Here is a 23,755-nt window from a genome sequence, read left to right on the forward strand (position 1 = left end):
GATGGGTATCGAAAACCGGTTCTTGTTGAGAACCGGTTCCCACCGTTTCAATTCCTTGGAATCGTTTGCCATTTTTGCAAACGATTCCCTTATCGATTCCAGTCGCCCCGAATGACGTCACCACGTTGCGGAGCGTCGGAGCGTACCTGGCAGGAAACACGGCGCCTAAGCGGCTCAAACGCTTAAAAGTTTGTTTATACTTTACGAGAACGGATTGTCATCCGTTCAGGGCAACTTGCAATACTTGCAAAGTAGATATTTCATTAAGGGAGGAAACACTACGAATATGCAAAAGCATTTGCTCACAAAACACGCGATGAACTTAAATGAATGTCTTTAATTCCGCTCCGGACTCGTGAATCTCAACCCAGCAGCAGCAGCGGTAACGTTTGCACGTCATCTCCCGTTAATGCGGCAGGTAAATAATCAACTAACAGTGCATATTATGTTAGCGTGATCTGCTTTATTACAAAACCTGCCATTGTGCATTTAGGTGACCATGATGAGACAGACAGACAGAGTCTGGCTGGCGCTCGCTGGCAGTTGTCGCTGCAGTCTACCGGTAGCGTCTCTTTTCAGGCCCGCATGTCACCGAGCAGTGACTAGTTTGTGGTCAAAACCTTGCAGCCATTTGCCACAGCAGATGGTAAGTGAATGTGTTTAATTGTAGGCAGGGACATTACTGGATATTCTTGTGTAATTGCTACAGAATAATTTATGTTATACTTTGTTATTGCTACAGAAGAATATTTATTTTATTATTTTACGTTTACAATTTTCCCCGGGGACCCTGTGACACCCCATTGAAGAGCTGTAGGCTGTGGATCTCTTAAGATCTCACTGTTGGGTTTGTAAGGCCATGTTACTCCAAAATTTCTGTCTTGTTGAAAGAGAAGATATAAAACAGTTCTAAGCTAATCGACCTTAGTGTTCTCCTTTTTAAAAACAAGAATCGATAAGAGAATCGATAAAGAATCGAATCGTTAAACAGAATCGAAAATGGAATCGGAATCGTTAAAATCTTATCAATACCCATCCCTATTGATGTTTTTTTTTTTGTTGTTTTTTTTTGCACTAATAAAGTTGCGGAGTTGTAAAGTATTTTGTCTCGCATCAGTTATATCGTCAGTTATATCATTATCGCAAATGTTCAAATATATATCGTGATAAATATTTTTGGCCATATTTCCCTGAGCTAGTGATGGGAATTCTGGCTCTTTTTAGAGAACTGGCTCGGCTCACTAAAAAGAGCCGGCTCTTTTGGCTCCCAACCAGCTCTTAGGGTTGTTTTGTTGCTTTAATTTATTATCAACAACAATATAAAATTATGTACAAAAGGAATTACTAATGTAAAAAACGTGGTTTTATTTATATATGTTTATATATAAATATATACGGTGGCCCCTAGAGACAAAGCACGTACAAACTGCAAAACACATTGTTTTGGAAGTTCCGTTAATGCTAGCAGAGCTACCTAGATCACTTAAATTACACAATTGAAAGCATATGTGTATTGTTTGTGTATTGATACACTAACACTCATATATATTCAAATAATTAAAAAAAAAATTCATTTACCTGTTACTTAGGGGGACCATATTTTGATTTCCAAATAAGAGGACACTTGGCCCAGTCATGAAGAATTTTAATAATATTGTTTGTTTAAAGAAATTTTTAACATATTTAAAAGATGCCTTCTCTGTGCGGTTAATGAATGGTGAAATAAAAACTGTCATATAGGCTTTTACAAGTCAACAAGTGCAAGAAAAAAAAAAAAAACAACTTAAAAACCTCTGGAATTAAATAATGTTACAGAAAAAATGCCTCATTTGTATAAGAGTGAGGTACCAGTGAGGTATTGTGCAATGGTTTCTGCTGTTTCATTTGGCGTTTCTAACCTCAATTAATTTTGTTTGCACACCACCATTCTTCCAGTCAAAGTATGATTGGGAATATTTTCTCTGTTCCATGGTTACTGAAGTCTGAGAAATGCCACAGTACTGGATTTCATTAGCTTCAAGAGTGACAATAGCTTCAGTCTTGGTGCGGGCACTGCTGAACTTTTCAGCTGTGTTAAAGTCTGGAAATGCTTTTTTTTCTTTTTCTTTTCTTTTTTTTAGCAACACACTAGTGTAGGGATGGGTATTGATAAGATTTTAACGATTCCGATTCCATTTTCGATTCTGTTTAACGATTCAATTCTTTATCGATTCTCTTATCGATTCTTGTTTTTAAAAAGGAGAACACTAAGGTCGATTAGCTTAGAACTGTTTTATATCTTCTCTTTCAACAAGACAGAAATTTAGGAGTAACATGGCCTTACAAACCCAACAGTGAGATCTTAAGAGATCCACAGCCTATGGCTCTTCAATGGGGTGTCACAGGGTCCCCGGGGAAAATTGTAAATGTAAAATAATAAAATAAATATTCTTCTGTAGCAATAACAAAGTATAACATAAATTATTCTGTAGCAATTACACAAGAATATCCAGTAATGTCCCTGCCTACAATTAAACACATTCACTTACCATCTGCTGTGGCAAATGGCTGCAAGGTTTTGACCACAAACTAGTCACTGCTCGGTGACATGCGGGCCTGAAAAGAGACGCTACCGGTAGACTGCAGCGACAACTGCCAGCGAGCGCCAGCCAGACTCTGTCTGTCTCATCATGGTCACCTAAATGCACAATGGCAGGTTTTGTAATAAAGCAGATCGCGCTAACATAATATGCACTGTTAGTTGATTATTTACCTGCCGCATTAACGGGAGATGACGTGCAAACGTTACCGCTGCTGCTGCTGGGTTGAGATTCACGAGTCCGGAGCGGAATTAAAGACATTCATTTAAGTTCATCGCGTGTTTTGTGAGCAAATGCTTTTGCATATTCGTAGTGTTTCCTCCCTTAATGAAATATCTACTTTGCAAGTATTGCAAGTTGCCCTGAACGGATGACAATCCGTTCTCGTAAAGTATAAACAAACTTTTAAGCGTTTGAGCCGCTTAGGCGCCGTGTTTCCTGCCAGGTACGCTCCGACGCTCCGCAACGTGGTGACGTCATTCGGGGCGACTGGAATCGATAAGGGAATCGTTTGCAAAAATGGCAAACGATTCCAAGGAATTGAAACGGTGGGAACCGGTTCTCAACAAGAACCGGTTTTCGATACCCATCCCTACACTAGTGCAATCCATGGATCTGTAGCTATTGTGGTGCTTCATAGTATGAAATGCCAGTGCACCTTCTGCTCCAGATACAACAGCATCCTCGTTTTTCCCAGATGTAACAAAGAACTCAGTCAACTTACTAGAATTTTCGCCTTGCACAGCCTTTTTATGTTTTTCCGTGTGCATGTAAGCAACAAGATCTCGGGCACCTTTGTTAGACACACAAACGTATGTGCTACGCCTCCCATTTATTCCGACCGGGATGGTACGAGGGAAATTTCTTTTGCAGTTTGTCTGAAAAGATGCACTTGCGCTTTGGCATCTTTTGGCATCTTTTGGGCGCGCTGCTCCGCGCTCTGTCCCGTCTGTGAGCATGGAACAACCACTTACAACATAGCAGTTCGGGGATGACGTTGCACATATGGGTCCTCTGTAGGCCTATAGGAAACCCGGACATTTTCATCCATCTCGAAAATCCCCCCGGACGCCCCGGACAGAACGTGAAAAGTGGACATGTCCGGGGAAAAGAGGACGGTTGGTCACCCTACTGTTACTACCACACACCAAATCCGGTCGTTGGTACTTCCTGGCTTGTGTAGCCACTAGGTAACAAAAGCTCAACGCTGCCCATAGCATCCTGGAGCACCTCCGTTGTGTTTTGGAGTTTGTGCGCGTTTTGGAGGTTTCACGTGCTTTGGAATTTGTACGTGCTTTGGAATTTGTACGTTATTCGGAATTTGCACGTGTTTTGGAATTTGCACGTGTTTTGGAATTTGTACGTGCTTCGGAGTTTGTACATGTTTTGGAGTTTGTACGTGCTTCCGAATTTGTACGAGCTTCGGAATTTGTACGTGTTTTGGAATTTGCATGGTTTTGAGCTTGTACGTGCTTCGGAGTTTGTACATGTTTTGGAATTTCCATGTGTTTTGTTTTGCACATAAAATGTAATAAATAAATTATATAATACAAAAACCAACTATTTACATTTCAACTTTTAAATATTTAAATGCATAAATAAACTTACTGAATCTATACCTTATCTACACCTATACCTTTCTAATGTGATGTTGTTTTCCCTGGCTCTCTTTCTCTCTCATTCCTTCCCGCTCTGTTCCTGTGCTACTGCGAGTGTAACTACCGCCCCTCCCCTCTCTGCTCAGCGCAAGCACAAGGTTCGCGTGCGGAGTGAAGCGGAAAAAAACTGCGAGAGGGTGAGAGAAAGAAAAAAAACACGGCTCGCATCGTTCACTTCAAAGAGCCGGCTATAAGATCTGTTTCGTTGGCGACCGACACATCACTATTGAACATTTAAGAGTTTCCTATGCAACTTTGGTGACGTATTATTTTTTCTTTCATTACTTTTCAGTGCCTATGCCTCTCTTCTACTTCCACTGTCAGAATTTCTAAGAACTGTTAACAAAATAATTTTGTTAACAGTGACAATGCTAGCACCCAATAATTACAACCAGGTACAACACGATCCATAATACTGACTTATTCTAACATTATTGACTTTAGTCATCTGTAACTCATGTTACAATGGCACAATGCAAACATAACTAGCATTTGATTTCTACAGATTGATAACACCGTGGCAAGGTGCCAGCTAGCTGCATGTTGTGCAAGACACATGAAAAGCACATACAACATAATAGGACAACAGGACAGGCAACTCCTCTGTATGTCTATCAACTATTTTGGTCCATGACAGCTTGCACACAGTATGTCAACATAAGCTATATGCAAAGCAAAACGAAAATAACAGAATGTTGACTGGAGCTTGCTTATTGATAAGTCTATTTGGATGACACCTATGCAAGTAAAGAAGTTGCACCAAACTTCTTTTCTTTTAAATAAATGAATCTGATTCACAGCTGTGGGGACTGGGAGACTAATCAGATCTAAGGACGGCCAAACAGACAATGCACATGGCCTGAGACGAGAGCTATAGAAGCCTGTCAACCTAAACAACACTACAGTGGCTTTTACTGTCTGTGAATGGTGTAAAAGAAGTCCACCATTGGCTGGGACCACCACTGTTTTCTCAGGACTGCATTCTCGGCCCTCTACTGTACGCCCTGTACACCTATGACTGCACACCAACCCACGCAACCAACATCATCGTCAAGTATGCCGATGGAGATCAGACAGCGTAGAGGGCGGAGGTAGAGAACTTGTTCTGCTAGTGCTCTAAAAATACCCTGAAGTTAAACGTCCTTAAAACAAAAGAACTTATAACTTCAGGAGGCACAGACAGGTCCACTACCCTCTTATTATAAATGGAGAGCAGGTGGAATCTGTTTCCATCTTCAGGTTTCTGGGGACCCACATCTCTGCTGATTTAACCTGGACCCACAACACCATTGCTCTGGTAAAGAAGGCCCAGCAGCAATTGCACTTCCTCCATGTCCTGAGGAAGAACCACCTGGACCTGAAGGTGCTGCTGGCCATAATTTTATTATACCTGTCCAATGACAATAAAGAGCTATTCTATTCTATTCTATTCTATTCTATTCTATCCTTCTTGTTAAACAAGAAAAGTCGAGATTGTAATGTCTGCTAAAGGAGCTTAAGGAAATAAAAATTGTGTTACATTGTTTAGTCTAAAATAAATCTGAAGCCAGTGTTATTGTGTTCTGCAACTCACCTCGCCTTGGCGTCGTGTTTTTGGAGAAGGGCTGAAGAAATTGTGCAGGATGGAGAGGTCGCTGCTGAACAGAGCTGCTTCCTTCTCCACAATGTACTGTTTTAGGAGAGGTGAGACTTCATCCCCAAACAGAGCCTGATTGTCCTGCCAGATCTGCCTTTTTACCTCTACTGCACACACCTTGTAGAGCTCTTTGTCAGCCATCACCATCTTTAGTTTCTTCTCTGGCACCTGCAGGAAGAAGCAATCAATAAAGCTTAAGAAAAGGTCTGCCTAAAATGGATCCTTGGCTTCTTGTCAAAACTATATTTTCTCATGTAAATGGTAAATGGCCTGTATTTGTATAGCGCTTTTACTAGCCCCGCCTAAGGACCCCAAAGCGCTTTACATACCCAGTCATCCACCCATTCACACACACATTCACACACTGGTGGAGGCAAGCTACAATTGTAGCTACAGCTGCCCTGGGGCAGACTGACAGAAGCGAGGCTGCCATATCGCGCCATCGGCCCTTCTGGCCAACACCAGTAGGCAGTAGGTGAAGTGTCTTGCCCAAGGACACTGTCCGAGCCGGACAGTCTCGGTCGTTGGGCTCGAACCGGGCTCGAACCGGCAACCTTCCGATTACAAGGCGGACTCCAAACTCTTGAGCCACGATCGCCCTGTACTGCTTACAACACCCCCCCCCCCCTTACTGCGAGCATCAGGTAATGCTGGAGACTGAAATTAGTTAACTTCACCAGTTCGCACGATGGCTGATTATTTCTATGCTGTACTAGTGTCTGACAATAGTAGACACTCACAGTGGTTTTTCTTTGGGAGTTAAAGAGAGTTGGCCAAGAAACAAATGCAGGATGTCTTAGGTTATTCTCACACCTGTGGTATTTAATCCCTTTAAATCAAACTCTGGTTCACCCCCCACCTCCCTCCCACCGAGGCTCTTTGGAGGATGTGGTCTGAGTATGGTTCCAAATGAACTCCAGAGTGCTTTGTTTATGGTGTGAAAGTGATCCGAGCCCGATCCAACTACCAGGTGATGGTTACAAGTTTAAACTAAAATAAATCCCTTAGCCACATATGCTTTGTATTTTCAATGCAGGATTAATTAAGGATGAAATTATTAATCCTTTCAACTAAGGATCAATTCCTAAAACGGATAATGGTTGAAATACTTGCCTTAGGTAGATGCTTCAGGACCTGCATCACCACCGGCTGAATAGATGGCATTTTAACAAGTGGGAAGCTCTTTTCAAGCAGCTCTTCAAGCTTCCTGTATCTATAGATAGAGGAAAAGAGCAAAAAAAAGAAAAAGTCATACAAACACTGGTTCCCTCAGGGAGCATACAAATAAATAAAAAAAACAAAAAAAAAAAACAACCAATCACAGACCTGTCCTCCTCCTTGCCCTCTGCTATGACAACGACTCGCTCCATCAGCTTTTCTCGAAGCTCATCAAAGACAGACTGGTGGAACTCTAGCCGAGGTGTCCCATGGAGATCGAGAAAAGGAAGAGCAGACTGAAGCGTTGGCAGCAGGATTCCATTTTCCATCTGCAATAATGTAACATGTCAAGGACTCATCAAGAATTAGTTCTAGCCGTGCAGCTACTCTATTCAAAGTCAGCTTACTCATAAGGGCACACACCTGGTAAAACATGGCCAACCACATTTTATACTCCATGATATGTTTCATATAATATGGGCTTTCAATGGTCCACAAAGTATTAAATGTAAGTTAAATTAAGTATGAAATGTAAATTGCATAAATGAATAAACTTATAACATAGTAGGTTTATTGACTCTTTGCCTAAAAATGTAAACAGAAAAAAGAATTAAGCACGTCAGGAAAAGAAATACACCATGTTTTCATTTTGAATATTTTGATTTGAAACCGAACTAAGAGCTGAATAACAAATCAACTTTAACTGTGCAAAATAGCTACACGACATGGGCATAGACTATATGCATAATAGGAATATATGTCTGTAGAAGAATTATTCTCATATTCCCCCATACATTTATTATTCATCTGAATTATAAAGTTTAGGGAAATCCCTTATAAAAAATAAATCCAATCAATACGTCATGTTTTGTTAAAAAATTTTTTAAATTGTTATCACTGACCAAAGTAATTTCGATGATGGCTGTTTTGTTTTTCCCATCGCCTTTGGAAATGTCCTTTTTTCCCTGATGACCAGTCAAAAACCTAACTATTTTGAGCTTAGCATGATGCCAAAAAAAAAAACAACCAACCAACCAACCAAACAAACAAACAAACAAACAAAAAGAAACACCCGACAAAGCCACAAATACTCAGTATTACCAGTGAATGCTGGGGATTGGTGCTTGAAAAACTCAAATAAACAGTTACTGAATTTGTTGCAAGTGAATCTGAATTTGATTAAATCACTGATTTGCTGTAGCTCTGTCATAATGGTTGGTATCTGGGGAAATAATAAAACTGCCTTGGCATGTTCCCAAGCTGAAAATGTTCAAGATTGTTAAAGCTCTGATAAGATAGACTCCGTTTAATGCAGAAAGTTGAACTGGCAAATCTGGTCAAACTGACAAAAACAGAAACACAGGATATTTCTATTTTAATTATGTTATATTTTAGTTTACATTGTAACACCTCTGAAAACCTAAGGTATTACCTATGTTGTAACTTGACATTCTCCGCCCTATAAATCACACTTACTTCAGCACTGTTCATTCCTCCTCCAAATTTCTAGCTACTTTTTGGCTGCAGTCTTTTAATTTATCAGTGAAAGAATAACAATGATCTTCTCAATATAGGAAATAATAAACAAAGCATCATTACAAGGCAGCAAAGACTGGTGAAGCTATTGGAAGGAACATGAGGGGATGTACAAAGAAGTGGAAAAACTTGAGGGACAAATGTGTTTGCTCCAAAAAAAAAAAAAAAAAAAAAAAAAACTGAGGACAAAAAAAAGAGACCCAGGAGGGAAAAATGTTGGAGCATTTTATTTCAAAGATTCACCGCAGATGTGGACAAGATGATAAACTTTAACTTTTCTACTTTTACAATCATTTATTAAAATGTGTTTCTTATTTTACTACAGCCAGTCTCTTCATGACCTGGACATCAGTGAGATCTGCTCGGTGGATCCCTGCCAGTCAGTTTTAAACTGCAGGCAATCACTGGTTCAGTGTGTTTCACAGTCACTGGACTTCTTTAAGTTTCTTGAAGATGTTTTGTTCATGATTCTTTCATCCAAAAAGCTTCTTCAGTTTTCTGAAGTAGTTCCCTGAACTGAAGAGGCTTCTTGGATGAAAGGTGATCCTCAAGAAACTTTTATTTCCAAGCTCCTAGATTACCATGACCTGGGTGACTGAGAACCTACACAGACTCTTCTATGAAACAAACTACACATGCAACGGGCCTTATAAGACAGTGATTACATACTCTCGTGGACACTGCATGGATAGTGCTCATCTCTTTGACTGCACCAGACTATTACATCTGTGCCATTTTAAGGACAAGCGACATAGCTGGAATTTACAAATCAGCAGGGGCAGAAATGTGCAAAAGATGGAGTTAGCCACATCACCTGTTAGTTATCAATCCAACGTTCTGAACCACGCTGTTTAGTGCCATCGAGAGACACCGCATGCTCATATCTTACCAACTAGTCAATCACATGTAAAAGAAATCCTGCTTTATCCTCCATAGTTACTCTAATGGAACATGAATATCAGGCTGTATTAAATAAAACTGAAACTAGATACTGAGCCCATGAATCCCCCAGTAAAGTGTCTATTGAGGCCACAAATCAAAGAAGTTTAATGGTTGCTTTCCCATACATGTCTATACAACCAAAGGTATTGCCCCAAGGTGGCAATGTAAAAGAATGCAGGTTTAGATATGGTAGAGCCATTACTCTTAATCCCACTATACAATGTTCCTTCCTGTTAAAAACAAGTTTTTCCTTCCCACTGTTGCCATAAAGAGTGTCTGTGACATCCCTAATACTTAAGGAAGATTGACTTGACTACAAGTCTTTTTAAATATCTTTTTTTTTTTTTTTTTTTTTTTTTTTTTAAATGGGACTAAATCCTCTTAACCTCTTCTATGCAAAAATAATAACTAAATAAATAAAACAAAAATAAAAAATGCACAAATCACGACAGGGGCAGGAATCTGTTTTTTGCTGCATCTCCATGGGGCCCATTCAGTCTGGGTTATCTCCTGAGCACCGATATAAAACCGAAACGCCAAATAGTACGATTACTGGTTTCACTTTTCACATTTTCACATGACAAAAGTATGCCCATTTTTCATATACAGTCTATGGTTTTGTCCTCAAACTGTATTACCTATTTAAGACAATAAATAGCAGTTCAAACTCTCTAAAGCTCTAAGTTGTCGTCGACTTATATCACCTACTCTCAAATCAAATCAAATCACTTTTATTGTCACGTCACATGTGCAGGTACACTGGTACAGTACATGCGAATGAAATTCTTGTGTGCGAGCTTCACAAGCAACAGAGTTGTGCAAAAATACAATAACGTAAAACAAGCAAAATATAAGAATGGCTAAATCTGAAAGTAATAAATATATGTACAATATATAAGAGTATATGCATTACTGGATGTGTATACTAAATATGTTTTTCTACGTGTGTGTGTGTGTGTGTATACATATTTTACAAATTAAATAGAGTAAACAATAAAATAAAATATATAAAATATACAGAGGTTGGTAGTTGGAGGTAAAAAAAAAAAACAAACACTCCAAACACACCACAAACGAACACCACAACAGAACGGCACACGTTCTGTGCATTGTGAGATTACGCTCAAAGATTGTCTGCCATCTCCAATCCTCTCTCCTGCTTTCACAGATCTAGCGGGAGAGATCGGAATAAAGGGTGAGAAGGCGATGAATATCCTGCATTTTGATTAGTTTTAAACGCAGGATATTAGCTCAAAAATATGAACTTGAAGTGGAGAGCAAATTTCATTGACCATTTCTCCCACTTTCTCTTTTTGCAATCTGTGTTGTTTTGTTGTTGTTTATTGCTACAACAGTGATGAAAATAGCTTAGTAGGAAACAACGGAGAACGGTGACTAGCTTTGGATGGTTAAGAACATACGTTATCGTTTGTTTATCAATCCGGGAACGCTTATTTACCGTTAGTCGAAATGTACACTCTATCACTCGAGGCACTAAGCTGTTGGGTGTTACCTGAAACTGATCGATGGCTTTCAGTGGCTCTGTGCAGTTAGTGAGAGTTTCTTTAAGATCCTCTCCGTTGGATATACCAAGCTCAGGCAGCCCCGCGAACATTTTGCTTTCAGTTTAAGCATCAATTAAATGATCTAAGTCCAAATGATGTCTTCTGACGGGAGTTTAGTCAACAAAAGTAAGTTCCTTCTGCAGAAAACAACACATTCGCCTTTTTGAGAGCTTCCTGTGTTGCAACTTTGTAAACACTCCGCCAGAAACATCCGCGATGAAACGTTCCAGCGTGCTCTGCGGTAAAAGGGCGAGCATCAAGGGGTTCGATTGCAAGCTGCGGAGAAGCGCGAAGTCATAACGTACAAAGAGCTGATGTAAAACCGAGTGTTAAAAAAGTGTTTTACTGTCTCTGCTTTTCATACTGTGGTTTTTTTTTCGCGGTGAACTCAGCTGACGCTGTCTGCTCTATTTCAAACTCCCTTTGCTCCACCGTAAATTCGCCGTACTCACAAACTTCTCAATTGAAATACATGGGAGGATTCAATTGTGGCAAAGATCGTGGTAGAAGTATAATTACCTCGGAAAAATACATTTAAAGTTTTATTTAAAGTCTCATATAAAGCCATTTTAAAATGCTTAACTAGAGATCAAAAAGTACGTTTGCAGACTCATACAAAAAAGTTTGAACATATTCGAAAAGATTTACTCCATCAAAACAACTAACAACTTTTTTTTTTTAAATTTAAACATAACACATCAGTCGGTGGCACGGTGGTTAGCACTGTTGCCGCACAGCAAGAAGGTCCTGAGTTCAATTCCACCATCAGGCCAGGGTCTTTCTGTGTGGAGTTTGCATGTTCTCCCCGTGTTTGCGTGGGTTCCCTCCGGGCACTCCGGCTTCCTCCCACCGTCCAAAGACATGCAGCTTGTGGGGATAGGTTAATTGGATAATCGAAATTGTCACTAGGTGTGAATGATTGTCTGTCCCTGTGTGTTGGCCGTGGGACAGACTGGCGACCTGTCCAGGGTGTACCCCGCCTCTCGCCCTATGACAGCTGGGATAGGCTCCAGCGCCCCCCGCGACCCTGAAAAGGATAAGCGGAAGCGAATGGATGGATGGATGGATAACACATCAGTCTTCAAAAGCCTTCAGTTAGGCACATGGCTATTTTGAATGACACATTAGCTGTTAGTGGTGTCTTAGAGTATGTATGCCACAGTTCTATATTGAACCTTAAGTTGTCCCTGATTTGTTCAGAGATAGTATGAGTGTGTGATAGAAAATGCATTCATAGACTGCCTGAATGTGTGTGTGAATGGGTTATGTACTATAGCTTGTAGTAAAAGCTACTTGCAGTGCTCATTCAAACTAGAAAAGTGCTAAATAATGACAAGTTAATCACAAGTGGTATTGTATTGCACATTGAGTCTGGAACATTTAAAAAACAATCCCATTTATTTTGGATTTTGTGCACACTGACATGAGTAAGCTGAACATTTACTGAAATTTGTGAATCTAAAGCAAAACTTGTAAGCTTTACTTTAAAAATGATTTTCGCTACATAATATAAAAAGCCAAAATTAAAAAGGTGTTTACTGAAGGTTTTTTGCCTGAGAGAAATTTACTTCAACTTGGCTATCCTTGCTCTCAAACCATTCCTTCATTAGCCTTTGTTTTTCTGTAGACAAAGAGAAGGTATCCCAGTGCAAAGAAGATAAGGATGATGGAGAAGAAGAGGATGCCTTTCCAGGGCCCTATGGGCAGGGCCTTCATCACTACAGGATTTTCGGCTGGAACTAGATTGGTGAGGTTTAGCATGTAACCCAAAGCCCAGCCTACAGATGCTCCTCCGGCCTACAGAAACACAAGAAGAGGTGCAGTGATATCACATCATATTGTGGATTCTATCAGTTTCTAAATTCCAGCAAATCATTTCGTTTCACCTCTCACCTTTTTTTCAAAAGAAATAGAAGGAAGGAAAACCTCATCAAAATGGTAGCCCTGTGTTAAGAGCACCTGGACGAAATTGGAGACAGCACAGACATTCTTCATGTATTTCTTATCCTGCTTTGTCCTATTCGTCATCTATAAGTAAAAATACAATGTGTGAGGTTTTGTATTATGTTATTTAAAGCTCATCGGAATCAGAGAGATTTTATCAATCCCAGAGAGAAATTGAGTTGTCAAAGCCGGAAATATACAACAAACATCAAGCACTCATAAAAAACAAGTGCAGAAACAGAGATATTGATAGATATATAATAGATAATATATGTAGATATATGTCAACAGTCACTTTAGAGCCTTAGAGTAACATGGTGAGGATCAACACGTCTCAAAGTCTTTATGGACAGTACCTCAGAGATGCTCATGCTGCAGACGCGCTGGACAGCCTCTGCAGTTTGATTAGGAGACGTCATATCCATGTTGGTGAGGGTAGAGATGTATTTGTGAGTGAAGTAGAAAGCAGAGAATGCCTGTGGAGAAGAAAGAATAGTGCAATGGATGAAGGTTAAGTATCCCCCATCTGTTTTTGAAGACAGAATTAAAAATGTGACCTGTAACCACGAAGGAAGCATTAGTACAATCCATTAGGTCCTGATACAAATGCCTGTAATGCATTCCATTTTTAGTGTTTAGGAGTATTTTCAATCATCAATCAATCAATGTATGTGGGAGTGTGTGTGGGTGCGTGTGTGTGTGTGTGTGTGTGTGTAAAGAAGAAAGGATATCAGAAAGCAAAAATTAGTGCTCATTCAGTGAAGAGCATACATAACGTAGCAAATGAGTCTACGTTATGCTTCTATGCTTTTTTGCCTCAATATAGGATATTTTAGACAACATCTAAAAGCCTCTCACCATGAATCTTCCTCTCAAGCTGGGCTGAAAGACTCCATTAAAGGAGCACTTGGAGTATTTGCAATTCTCAAAGGAGAACATCTTCTTTACATTCTCTAAGCAGTTTTGGTAGTCTCCTGTGCCCACAACTTTTACATTCAGTTTCAGGTCAATCTTGTCTGGTTTGGAGTCCACAGTACACGGAGAATCAAAGACGTCCTTCCCCAGGATGACACTTTCGGTGAACTGCTTTGGATAGCAGGGGTGGAACACTGTGCTGTTTTGATAGTTATCCTTAAAGTTAGAAGATTAAAATTTTATTAGAAAACATTTTTTAATAATTTTTTTTACAAAGATCATTTCACCATATAAAAGCCATCCATAACACAGATACTGCATTGTTCTAAGGTTCCTCGTAGCAACAACTCTGATTTTCCTAAAACTGGTAAAGACTGGTAATTTAATTTGGTTAACAAGCTAGCAGTTCTCCTGTTCAATCTTTATGGCAAGCTTTCATCTCTCTCTTAGCAAGAATGTAACAATATGATCCCAAAATGTAACAAATGTGAACTTAATCTATTTAGTAAGTTTAATGGAGATGTGTTTCAAACATCCTTTTTGTTTAGTAGGACTGCAGCAAGACAATAACATGTTTACATATGCTGTTTTATATGGTCTTGCTATCTGAACTTCTCAGTTGTTAAGAAGATACAGAATCATTATAACAGGGATGATTACAATTGAAATGGTTGCCATTAACAGTTAGAGTCTTTTAACTTGTTGAACAGTACCTTAATGAGATGAGCCAGCAGTTTCCTTAAATACTGGTCTTGGCCGTAACACAGGAAGCTCTGGGTGTATAGTCTGTAGGTTTTTCCAAAAAGCTTCAACTCCATTGTGTTACTTTTATTCTCCACCTTTTCAGAGGTCTCAAAAGTAATCTGGGTAGATGCTCCTCCTAAATCCAAAGCTCCAATTGTCTCTCTGCCTGGATTCATCCAGTGACCTACAAAACCATACTGGGTAATAAAAAAGGACATGACGCCACATTGGAATTAGAATCACTTAGAATCAACCAATAACCAGTGTTGGGCAAGTTACTTTGAAAAAGTAATTAATTATAGTTACTAGTTACTTCTTCAAAAAAGTAACTGAGTTAGTAACTGAGTTACAAGATTCTAAAAGTAATTAATTACTTGAAAAGTAACTATTGCGTTACTTTAAAAAAATGTTTAACCCTGTGGGGTCCAGGGTAGAATTGGCCATTTTTCACTACTTTTGATTTTCCCTCTACATTTCACCTTTAAAAACTATTTACTTTGCCTTGTTTGGTATCATCCTTTTCAGCACAACCTCACATGTCTGAATTTACAGTTATGTTTTCATTTTGACATACTGTATTAACACAATTGATCTAAAATCAGACAAAAAACATAAAATCAGAGTAGAAAAAAAGTTATATTTTTTTACAACCACAAACATGTTTAATGAATCATATTTCATAACTTTAAATGCAAATATAAATTGTCAATTTTAAAATCATATGCACAAGTTTTGCAAACAACAAAGTTATTTGCAGCCATTTACCTTTTACCCCTTTTTTTAAATAACCATTTCAAACTATTTACAGAACAATCAGCTGTTCTACATTCAATAAGAGGCCACACAAATTATTTGTGCCACTCCAAATATTTCTGTCCACTATAAAGGAGAACATCACAGCCTGATTCCTGCAGGTCTGACAGCAGCAGGTGTATCACTCCTGTTCTCTACCTGGAGACAGCAGTAACCTGATTGTTCTGACACACAACACAAAACTATCCACAACACTACACACTAACTACGCAAGACAACACATTAACTACACACTCCAAACACGCCAAACGTCACAAATCTCTCACATCTCAAAACTCGCTCTCTCTCTTTTTCTGCTGTCTTTCTTTCTCTCTCTCTCGCCGTCACTCATAAAACTTCCCACTCTTCCTAAACAACCAAATGTCATGTTGCCATATCATTTTTTGATTGGTCGACATTTTTCCACCAACACAAAAGGGCAGGGGTTTTTTTTGTTTGTTTTTTTGTTTTGGTTTTTTGCTCATAAGCAGAGAGTGCTTGCTAGCGCTGTCCTTAGACAGTAAACGTGATGAAACTATTCAGGAAAAAAAACACGCGTATATATTGTTTATCATGACTCTGGTTTTACGTGGCCTATCAACACAATTTAAAAACTGGTATATATCACCTTGTTGCTTTGTCATCTTGAAGTGGTCATATGATTGGCTTACCACGACTACTTTATTCTTCCTCAGTCAAACAGCAGCACTCATGCGATTGTTTTGTCCCCTTAGCTCCAGGTGTTGTGCCAAAAAGTGTTCGTCGGGCAGAAAGTGACTACCATCCACGGGAGCGCGCGCAGCTGCTTAAAGCTGTAGCGCCCAGATTACTTATGTAGACAGCTACTTCCGTGCAACTGATATAAGATGCGGTAAGCTGAAGACAGCTTCAACCGGCTGTTTGTTGAAAAATAGTAACGCGACCGCACCGCATTTTCTTGTTAGTAACGGTAACGGTGTTGTAACGATAGGAATAGTAATTAGTTAGATGACTCATTACTGAAAAAAGTAACGCCGTTACTTGTAACGCCGTTATTCCCATCACTGCCAATAACATACTCGAATGCTCTAAAACTGTAAGAGAAATTTAGTCATGCAACCATGTTGCAGTAATAGCATCACTTAGTCAATTACCAGTGTATTTCTATGCTCCCAGCAGCTACCAGTAAGTCCAGTGGATTCCAGTGGAATAGCTATAGTGCTATAGAGCTAAAGTGGCATAGGAATTCATTTTTTCTAGATTATGGACACTAATATATTTCTAGAATATTCCCATAATATTTGATGTAGTGTCACCACTGTGTAAAATTTCTCATTACAATTAGCCTCGGGTATATTTTGTGTGTAAATGTTTGTGTCCTAAACCAAGAAACTGTTCCAGTATCCACCCTTGTGGTAATGGTATCCGTTCTTTAATAACTGTTAAAGTTACAGTATTCATCTCACACTTGATGTACACTTATTCTTACCCAACATTAGGGAGTAGATTTACTAATGGACCATAATCCTTCTGGTCATTAAGAAAAAGTACTGTAAAGTACTGTCTTTTACTAAAGAGGCACAGTTCAAGCTGAATAGTGTACCCGGGGCTGTACTAATTTTATATGTATGTGTAGGAGTTTCTCTTGTAGACCATAACATTTTTGAATATTTAAATGAAATGCATTTCCTGCAAATTGTGCTGAATTTAACAATTAAAAACTCCTTGATTTTGTGTCCGAAATGGCAGACTGTTGTGAGTGGAAGCATTCCCCTTTTTTGTAACTGCAAAAGAAGCAGTTCTTATAATGAATGCATGAATTGAATTAACTGAACTTGACTGAACTTAAGTGTTGGAGGGAGGTAGAGAATCCCAGTTCAACACTCATACAAGGATGCATCTTGCAATCTAAAATAGCTGTTTGGCTTCACTTGTAAATGGAAAAGATGGCCACATCCCCACCTAAACATGCAACTCATGCGTCATAAAATACCTACATGTAACTTTCAACTGGGACGCTTCCAGCACTTGGCATCTTCATGTACAACAGTCAATCCATCACATTTCTAACATGGTGCTTAATTAAAAATATTAACTAGATCCTGAACTCAGTTTTCATTATGTTGTTAATAATACTCACTGTAAGTAAGTTAACAGTCACAAACAAGTTACTCAGCTAAATACAACTAAAATTATTAGTTAATAAGTCAGTTTAACTAATAAATATCTAACTTGGAAAATAGGTGAAGCGATTTACTGAAACATATATAGGCTAACTGCTAGGATCTTTAATCATCAGTACAGCCTGAAATCTCTTAGGATAGCTTTTTTGTAATTTCTGTAAGTAGTCTTCAGGAATAGGACAATAGAGAATAAAACAATAAAAGGACAATATAAGAACTCTTCTTTATGTGATGGCTGTTATTAGTCCGTTTCTAGAAATTTCAAATTTTGATTGATTACTCCATCAGACCTGTTGCCCCTATTTTTCATTGCAGATCTTGTGCAATGTGACACACCTCATCTTTTTTCCCCGTTACCCTTCTTTAAGAATGGCTTGTAATGGCTTTGAGTAGTAATATACCTGTAGTTTTTTGCCCCCACACCCCTCACCCCCACCCCACCACCCTGCGCGTCCATGTGAGTGCATGTACGCGTGCGTGTCCCCCTGTAGCCTGCAGCTTTGCTCGTGCATGTGAGTTCAGGGGTCATATGAGTTTACATGTGTTTAATAGCGTTTTATTTAATGAAACCATTATGTGTTTTAATTAAACTGTTTTTAAGGATTGTATAGGTCTCAGCGCTCTGTTATTTAGACATAGATGATTTAATTTAACTAGTATAGGGGCATTTCACATTTCTTTAGCGCTCCGAAAAGACACAGAGGCTAATAGTTTTTAAATAGAGCACCACAAACAACATGTATTCCTTTAGAAATAAACTTTTCTTGTGATACTTCTAAAAAACACATATTCACACCTAGCCACACTAGCACTGTATCAACCCCCCGATGTTCCTTTAATGCAACTAGCCCTATAATTATCTACTAGTCACACACTGCAACAGTAAGACTTGATGATTAGACAGAGGGGGTTACAGGTAGGGTCCCAACAGTCAGCAAAAAAAGTCATAAAACGATAAAAGAGGCTTCCTTATCAAGAGCATCCCAGCACATACATCCTAACTGTAGTTCCATAGTTTCCACCTTTTTTCTTTACAAACTGCTCCTTTATCTGATAATTACACCTCCTACTAACTAACCGAACCTCCATAGTTTTTCCACCTTTTTTCTTTACAACCTGCTCTTTATATCTGCATCTCAGAGGCCAACTGAAACCAAATCCACCTATATAAAAACACCCCATCAGACACACAGTATTTTCCCTCAGCACTTCACAACTGCCGCAAGGTATATCGTTTTAACTTTTTATTTTTCCCAGACACAGCGGTGTGAGGTAGTTAGCACACAGTTTGGACATGTAGAAAACATTGTTTGTTTGGAACACATCAACAGAGAGGTAGAATTCATCACTGTTCATAAGAGGTTAATTTAATCAAACCTCATTTTACGGATCTAAGTGGCTTCACATCACTAGCCGATTCATCATTTTATTTAAATATCTGAATTTTCTGAATGATGATCCAAGCGGGACACAGAGGCTGCTAGTTTTAACGCACCAGAATGCCGCAAATATAAATAAAAGCCTGACTATCCTGAGAGCCTAGCCGCAGCGACACCTTTCTTTCACACAGATGCCTGGATGTGCGTTGGAGCCGACTTTGCTACCGGCACAGAGCGTTTCTGACGGTCGGGTGTTGCTTATACAATAGAGAAAAGCAACAATACAGCGTGTTTCTCTGCTCCAAGACATCAGTGGGCCTTTCACACGGTAAGCATGTCTGTTATACCCAGCGCATAAATGTCTGTATGTCACTGCTGATCATTCAAACCCTGTTTAAAATGTGACACATATGTTGTCCGAAAACAATTACTCTAAATTTGCAAAGTTACTGATTTAAAAAAATATATTTTCGAATTTTTAGTTGCATGACAAACATATGATAGACTCTTGAGCACATTTATATAGCTAATTTCACAATGGTATAACCATGCTAAATAAAAGCTACCCAACCACCAATGCACTCTAATGCAAGCCTCTGAACTGTATGTTGATAAGTACATGAATCGTACCTCTACCTCTATAGCTGAAAACAGTTTGTATCCGCACTCTGAGGGTCTGCTGAATTGTTTTTAATACGGCACTTTTTGACGAACTGTAGATGATGAAATCCTCTTTATTGGAGAATGTGTCCTTAAGCTATTGTTGCTCATACTTACTGAGTTCCCTAGCTACTTCTTTACTATGTCAGTAAACTTTTTGAAAAGGAAGGTGTTGTAGATTTAAAGAAACATCTTAATTCAAGCAAAGGCAAAAAATTGGAATGAATTTTATGTGACTGTTCATATTAAAGCCAACAACAAGTGAAAATCCCCAAAAACGGCTCCAATCCTTTGTATTAATGATCTCCCCCTCTCTCGCTCTCTGTGTCTGTGTGTGTGTGTGTGTGTGTGTGTGTGTGTGTGTGGGTGCCCTCACAGAAGGAAGGTCACAGCGGGAGCTTTTCTCAAACGCATTTCCAATCAGTTTTTTTTTTTTTTACAAGAAGTGTAGCTCATACAATGGTATAAATGTATTCTTTGCGATACTTTATAGGTATGAAACTCCAAAGATTTTGAGTTCATGCACATTGTGAAACAAGAATCCAAATATTTGTGTCACAATGACTTCTATAAAAGCATGTTGTTTATGGGGATGATGTGACAAATCTATTGTGGGCCCTATTAATGATCAATGGTAATTGAAGAGGAAGCTTGAACCCTGGCTCTGGACATTTTCATGACAAGTGACAGCTCAGACATCTACTAATGAGAGAACATGTTTTATCATCATAAACGCTGTGATATGAAGCATCGTTAAAGTGTCACTTCAGTAACGTTGACTCATGTTTTTAATAGATGACTTTAAAACACTAAACTCTAATTTCAGCGGTTTATTTTAAGTTTACAGAATATAACATGTGGTAAGACTGTCACGGTTTTGGGTTGGTTTGACCCAGCATTTTGGAGTTGTTATGTTTTGGTTTTGTATGATGGATTATTCCTGTATACTGGTGGTGGTGGTGATGATTATGATGATGATTGTTAGATTTGTATTGTTGATTGTCATTTATGCTTAGAAATATTTACTCATATATGCTTAGAAGTATATAATCATTTGTAGATTGAAAGAATGTCTCATCCTAGGAAGTCTGTAACAACTCTGTGTAGCATGAAGAGGGGAGTGCGTTCACTCCTCTTCAGAGTGTTCTGGCATAGATCACACACCTCCTAGGAGAGGTCGTATCTTCTCTTGCTGATATATGGTATAGCAAACACACGTATATCTGTTTGAGTCTAAGAGCCTTTTGTTTAGATGGACGGCTCTGGGGAGTCTTCCTGGGGTCACAGTTTGACCCCACACACACACATACACACACACACACACACACACACACACACACACACAAGGTATTCTTTGTTCACATGTATACCTATGTAAAGAGGTCATATGTTAATGAACCTATGCATATTCATGTAACCACAATAAAAGAGCAGTGTTACGGGAGAGCGGACAAGAGCAACTGGGGTCAAGCGAAGGAACGGCGCCTGTCCAGTTCTCTCCCGTGCACGTGAAACATAAAGAACTTGCCTACTCGTGTCTTGCTTGCTGTGTAATTACATTGTCTTCAACGTTCCAGCGAATAGGTTTAAGCTACAAACCTATCAATGATAGAGTATTATTAGAGTTCCATGTTTCTGTTTGTTCATGTTTAAGGATTTGTTCTTCGGTCGTGTCTGCTTAGTATAGGTCTAGTTCCATGTGTCATTTTTTGTCTGTCTCTCAGTGTCGAGTCTGCGTCTTTGTGTGGTGGTTTCTTGTTTCCTGTTTTATTGTGAAGGTCTGCGTCTCATGTGAGTGTGTTCAGTTTTACCTGTGTCTCATCTTGTTGATTACTCCCAGCTGTGTCCCCCACCTGTGTGTAATCTCCCTGTGTTTCTCTGTGTGTATTTAAGTCGCGTCTTCTGTCATTGTAGTTGCTGGTCCGTCTGTATATCCACCGTGCTCCTTCTGTGTGTTATCCCTGCTATCAACCGTCGTCTGCCACTGCTCGCCCTCTTTCATGTTCGTGTTCTGGTTTCTGCTCTGTAAGTTTAGTTGTTCCCAGTATAGGTTAGTTTGTCTCCGTTTGCCATTTCTTCCCTGTGCCGCGTATTCAATAAATCACCTTCACACCTTCATGACTGCCTGCGTTTAGATCCTCCTTACTATTTCTACATGGCTCACTCTACTCGCCGTGACAAAGACAATGAGTTTTACTTCTCACAGGTCGTGTTATGTGCATCTATTTATCATATATGCTACTTTGCTCTGTGGACTGTAAAATCTTTCATTGTGTTCATGAAATAAACCAGACTTTCACTGTCTGCATCTTTTACTGTTTTTCTGCTTTTGTTCACACCAAGTTTGACAAAACCTACAGATATCCAGAGTTAACTCGCTAACAATGTGGAGCAGTCTCAGTGTATTTAGCTGCTTTTTCCCTAAACACAACCAACTGAGAGAAACGCTTGTAGTCCTCACTTTGGTCATTTTGAACGTTGAAGGAGATTTGTTCCATAGACACCTTATACTAGTGTTTCCTGCACTTAATCCATCACTACTATGTTCTATTTAAATTCAGATTCCTTTTATAGTTTGCAGTGAAATTTCTTAAACCATTGTTTAATGGGACAGAAGTACAAGTCACTCTTTACTAACACATTTGTAGATGAGTTTATTGCTGAACGACACAGCTAGCAGTCTCACACACTCTTTAGGTTTTTGAAGTTTTGTGTGTAATGGTTTAGTCCAGACCTTCCCAAAGTGTGGGGCCCGCCCCCTAGGGGGGGCGCAGAGCCATTGCAGGGGGGGCGCGGTATGAAAAGGGGGGGGGCGACAAAACGCTTGGACGCTGCTAGCACGGTGTTTTAAAGTCATCTATTAAAAACATGAGTCAACGTTACTGAAGTGACACTTTAACGATGCTTCAGATGCTCTATTTAAAAACTATTAGCCTCTGTGTCTTTCAGAGCGCTAAAGAAAAGTGAAATACCCCTAAAGCAGTTAAATTAAATGCTGTGTGGGGATATGTATTTTTAGAAGTATCACAAGAAAAGTTTATTTCTAACGGAATACATGTTGTTTGTGGTACTCTGTTTAAAAAACTATTAGCCTCTGTGTCTTTTCGGAGCGCTAAAGAAAAGTAAAATGCTCCTAAAGCAGTTAAATCATCTATGTGTAATCATTGAGTCTTACTGTTGCAGTGTGTTTGTGACTAGTAGATAATTATAGGGCTAGTTGCATTAAAGGAACATTGGGGGGTGATACAGTGCTAGTGTGGCTATGTGTGAATATGTGTTTTTTAGAAGTATCACAAGAAAAGTTTATTTCTAAAGGGATACCTGTTATTTGTGGCACTCTGTTTGTGTTTCAGAGCACAAAAGAAAAGTGAAATACCTCTAAACTAGCTAAATTAAATCATCTATGTCTAAATAACAGAGCGCTGAGACCTATACAATCCTTAAAAACAGTTTAAGTAAAACACATAATGGTTTCATTAAATAAAACGCTATTAAACACATGTAAACTCATATGACCCCTGAACTCACATGCACGAGCAAAGCTGCAGGCTACAGGGGACACACACGCGTACATGCACTCACATGGACGCGCAGGGTGGTGGGGTGGGGGTGGGGGTGAGGGGTGGGGTGGGGGGCAAAAAAGCTACAGGTATATTACTACTGCTTTGTATTTCTTTTTTGCAACTTTAATTTTTATTAGCTTTAGTTAGTATTGAAAACAATACAGTAAAGAAAATTACAAACAAACAAACAGTCTGGAGTTTACATTTCTTTTTCCACCTTCTATCACATGCAAATCTCTTTTTATGTCGTGTTTTTGGTGCTTCTTAAAAATGGTAAATGGCCTGCATTTGTATAGCGCTTTTCTGGTCCATAGGACCCCAAAGCGCTTTACACTACATTCAGTCATTCACACACACTGGCGATAGCAAGCTACATTGTAGCCACAGCTGCCCTGGGGTGCACTGACAGAGGCGAGGCTGCCGGACACAGGCGCCACCGGGCCCTCTGACCACCACCAGTAGGCAAACATGGGGTTAGTATCTTGCCCAAGGATATTTGGCATGCAGCCAGGATGCAGCCTG

At 39.3% G+C, this 23,755-nt stretch overlaps 2 protein-coding genes and 1 long non-coding RNA gene across 5 annotated transcripts in view; 1 reads left to right on the forward strand and 2 right to left on the reverse strand.

The window, feature by feature from the left end:
- The window catches only part of nelfb (negative elongation factor complex member B), a 26,486-nt gene extending 15,324 nt beyond the window's left edge, over window positions 1-11,162 (reverse strand). The window contains exons 1-4 of the mRNA XM_003455032.5: window positions 11,023-11,162; window positions 7,200-7,360; window positions 6,987-7,086; window positions 5,811-6,041 (exon numbers count right to left, since the gene is read on the reverse strand). Of these exons, the coding sequence (XP_003455080.1) occupies window positions 5,811-6,041; window positions 6,987-7,086; window positions 7,200-7,360; window positions 11,023-11,124 (594 nt within the window). The 5' untranslated portion in view covers window positions 11,125-11,162. The remainder of the gene's footprint in view (window positions 1-5,810; window positions 6,042-6,986; window positions 7,087-7,199; window positions 7,361-11,022) is intronic.
- Window positions 10,711-13,125, forward strand: LOC112841831 (uncharacterized). The gene is made up of 3 exons (XR_003213222.1): window positions 10,711-11,200; window positions 12,702-12,891; window positions 12,982-13,125. It is a non-coding gene; the product is annotated as an uncharacterized LOC112841831 (long non-coding RNA).
- Window positions 12,452-23,755, reverse strand: part of LOC100694634 (ectonucleoside triphosphate diphosphohydrolase 2) — a 23,259-nt gene continuing 11,955 nt past the window's right edge. For 2 of the 3 annotated variants that reach the window (XM_019365991.2, XM_003455048.5), the window contains exons 5-9: window positions 14,647-14,874; window positions 13,877-14,149; window positions 13,375-13,494; window positions 12,968-13,102; window positions 12,452-12,871 (exon numbers count right to left, since the gene is read on the reverse strand). In XM_019365991.2, coding sequence (XP_019221536.1) covers window positions 12,665-12,871; window positions 12,968-13,102; window positions 13,375-13,494; window positions 13,877-14,149; window positions 14,647-14,874 — 963 coding nt within the window. In that variant the 3' untranslated portion in view covers window positions 12,452-12,664. The remainder of the gene's footprint in view (window positions 12,872-12,967; window positions 13,103-13,374; window positions 13,495-13,876; window positions 14,150-14,646; window positions 14,875-23,755) is intronic. The other variant, XM_005472885.4, reaches the window with a different exon arrangement.

This window comes from Oreochromis niloticus, linkage group LG12 (genome assembly GCF_001858045.2).
Source record: "Oreochromis niloticus isolate F11D_XX linkage group LG12, O_niloticus_UMD_NMBU, whole genome shotgun sequence".
NCBI lineage: Eukaryota > Metazoa > Chordata > Actinopteri > Cichliformes > Cichlidae > Oreochromis > Oreochromis niloticus.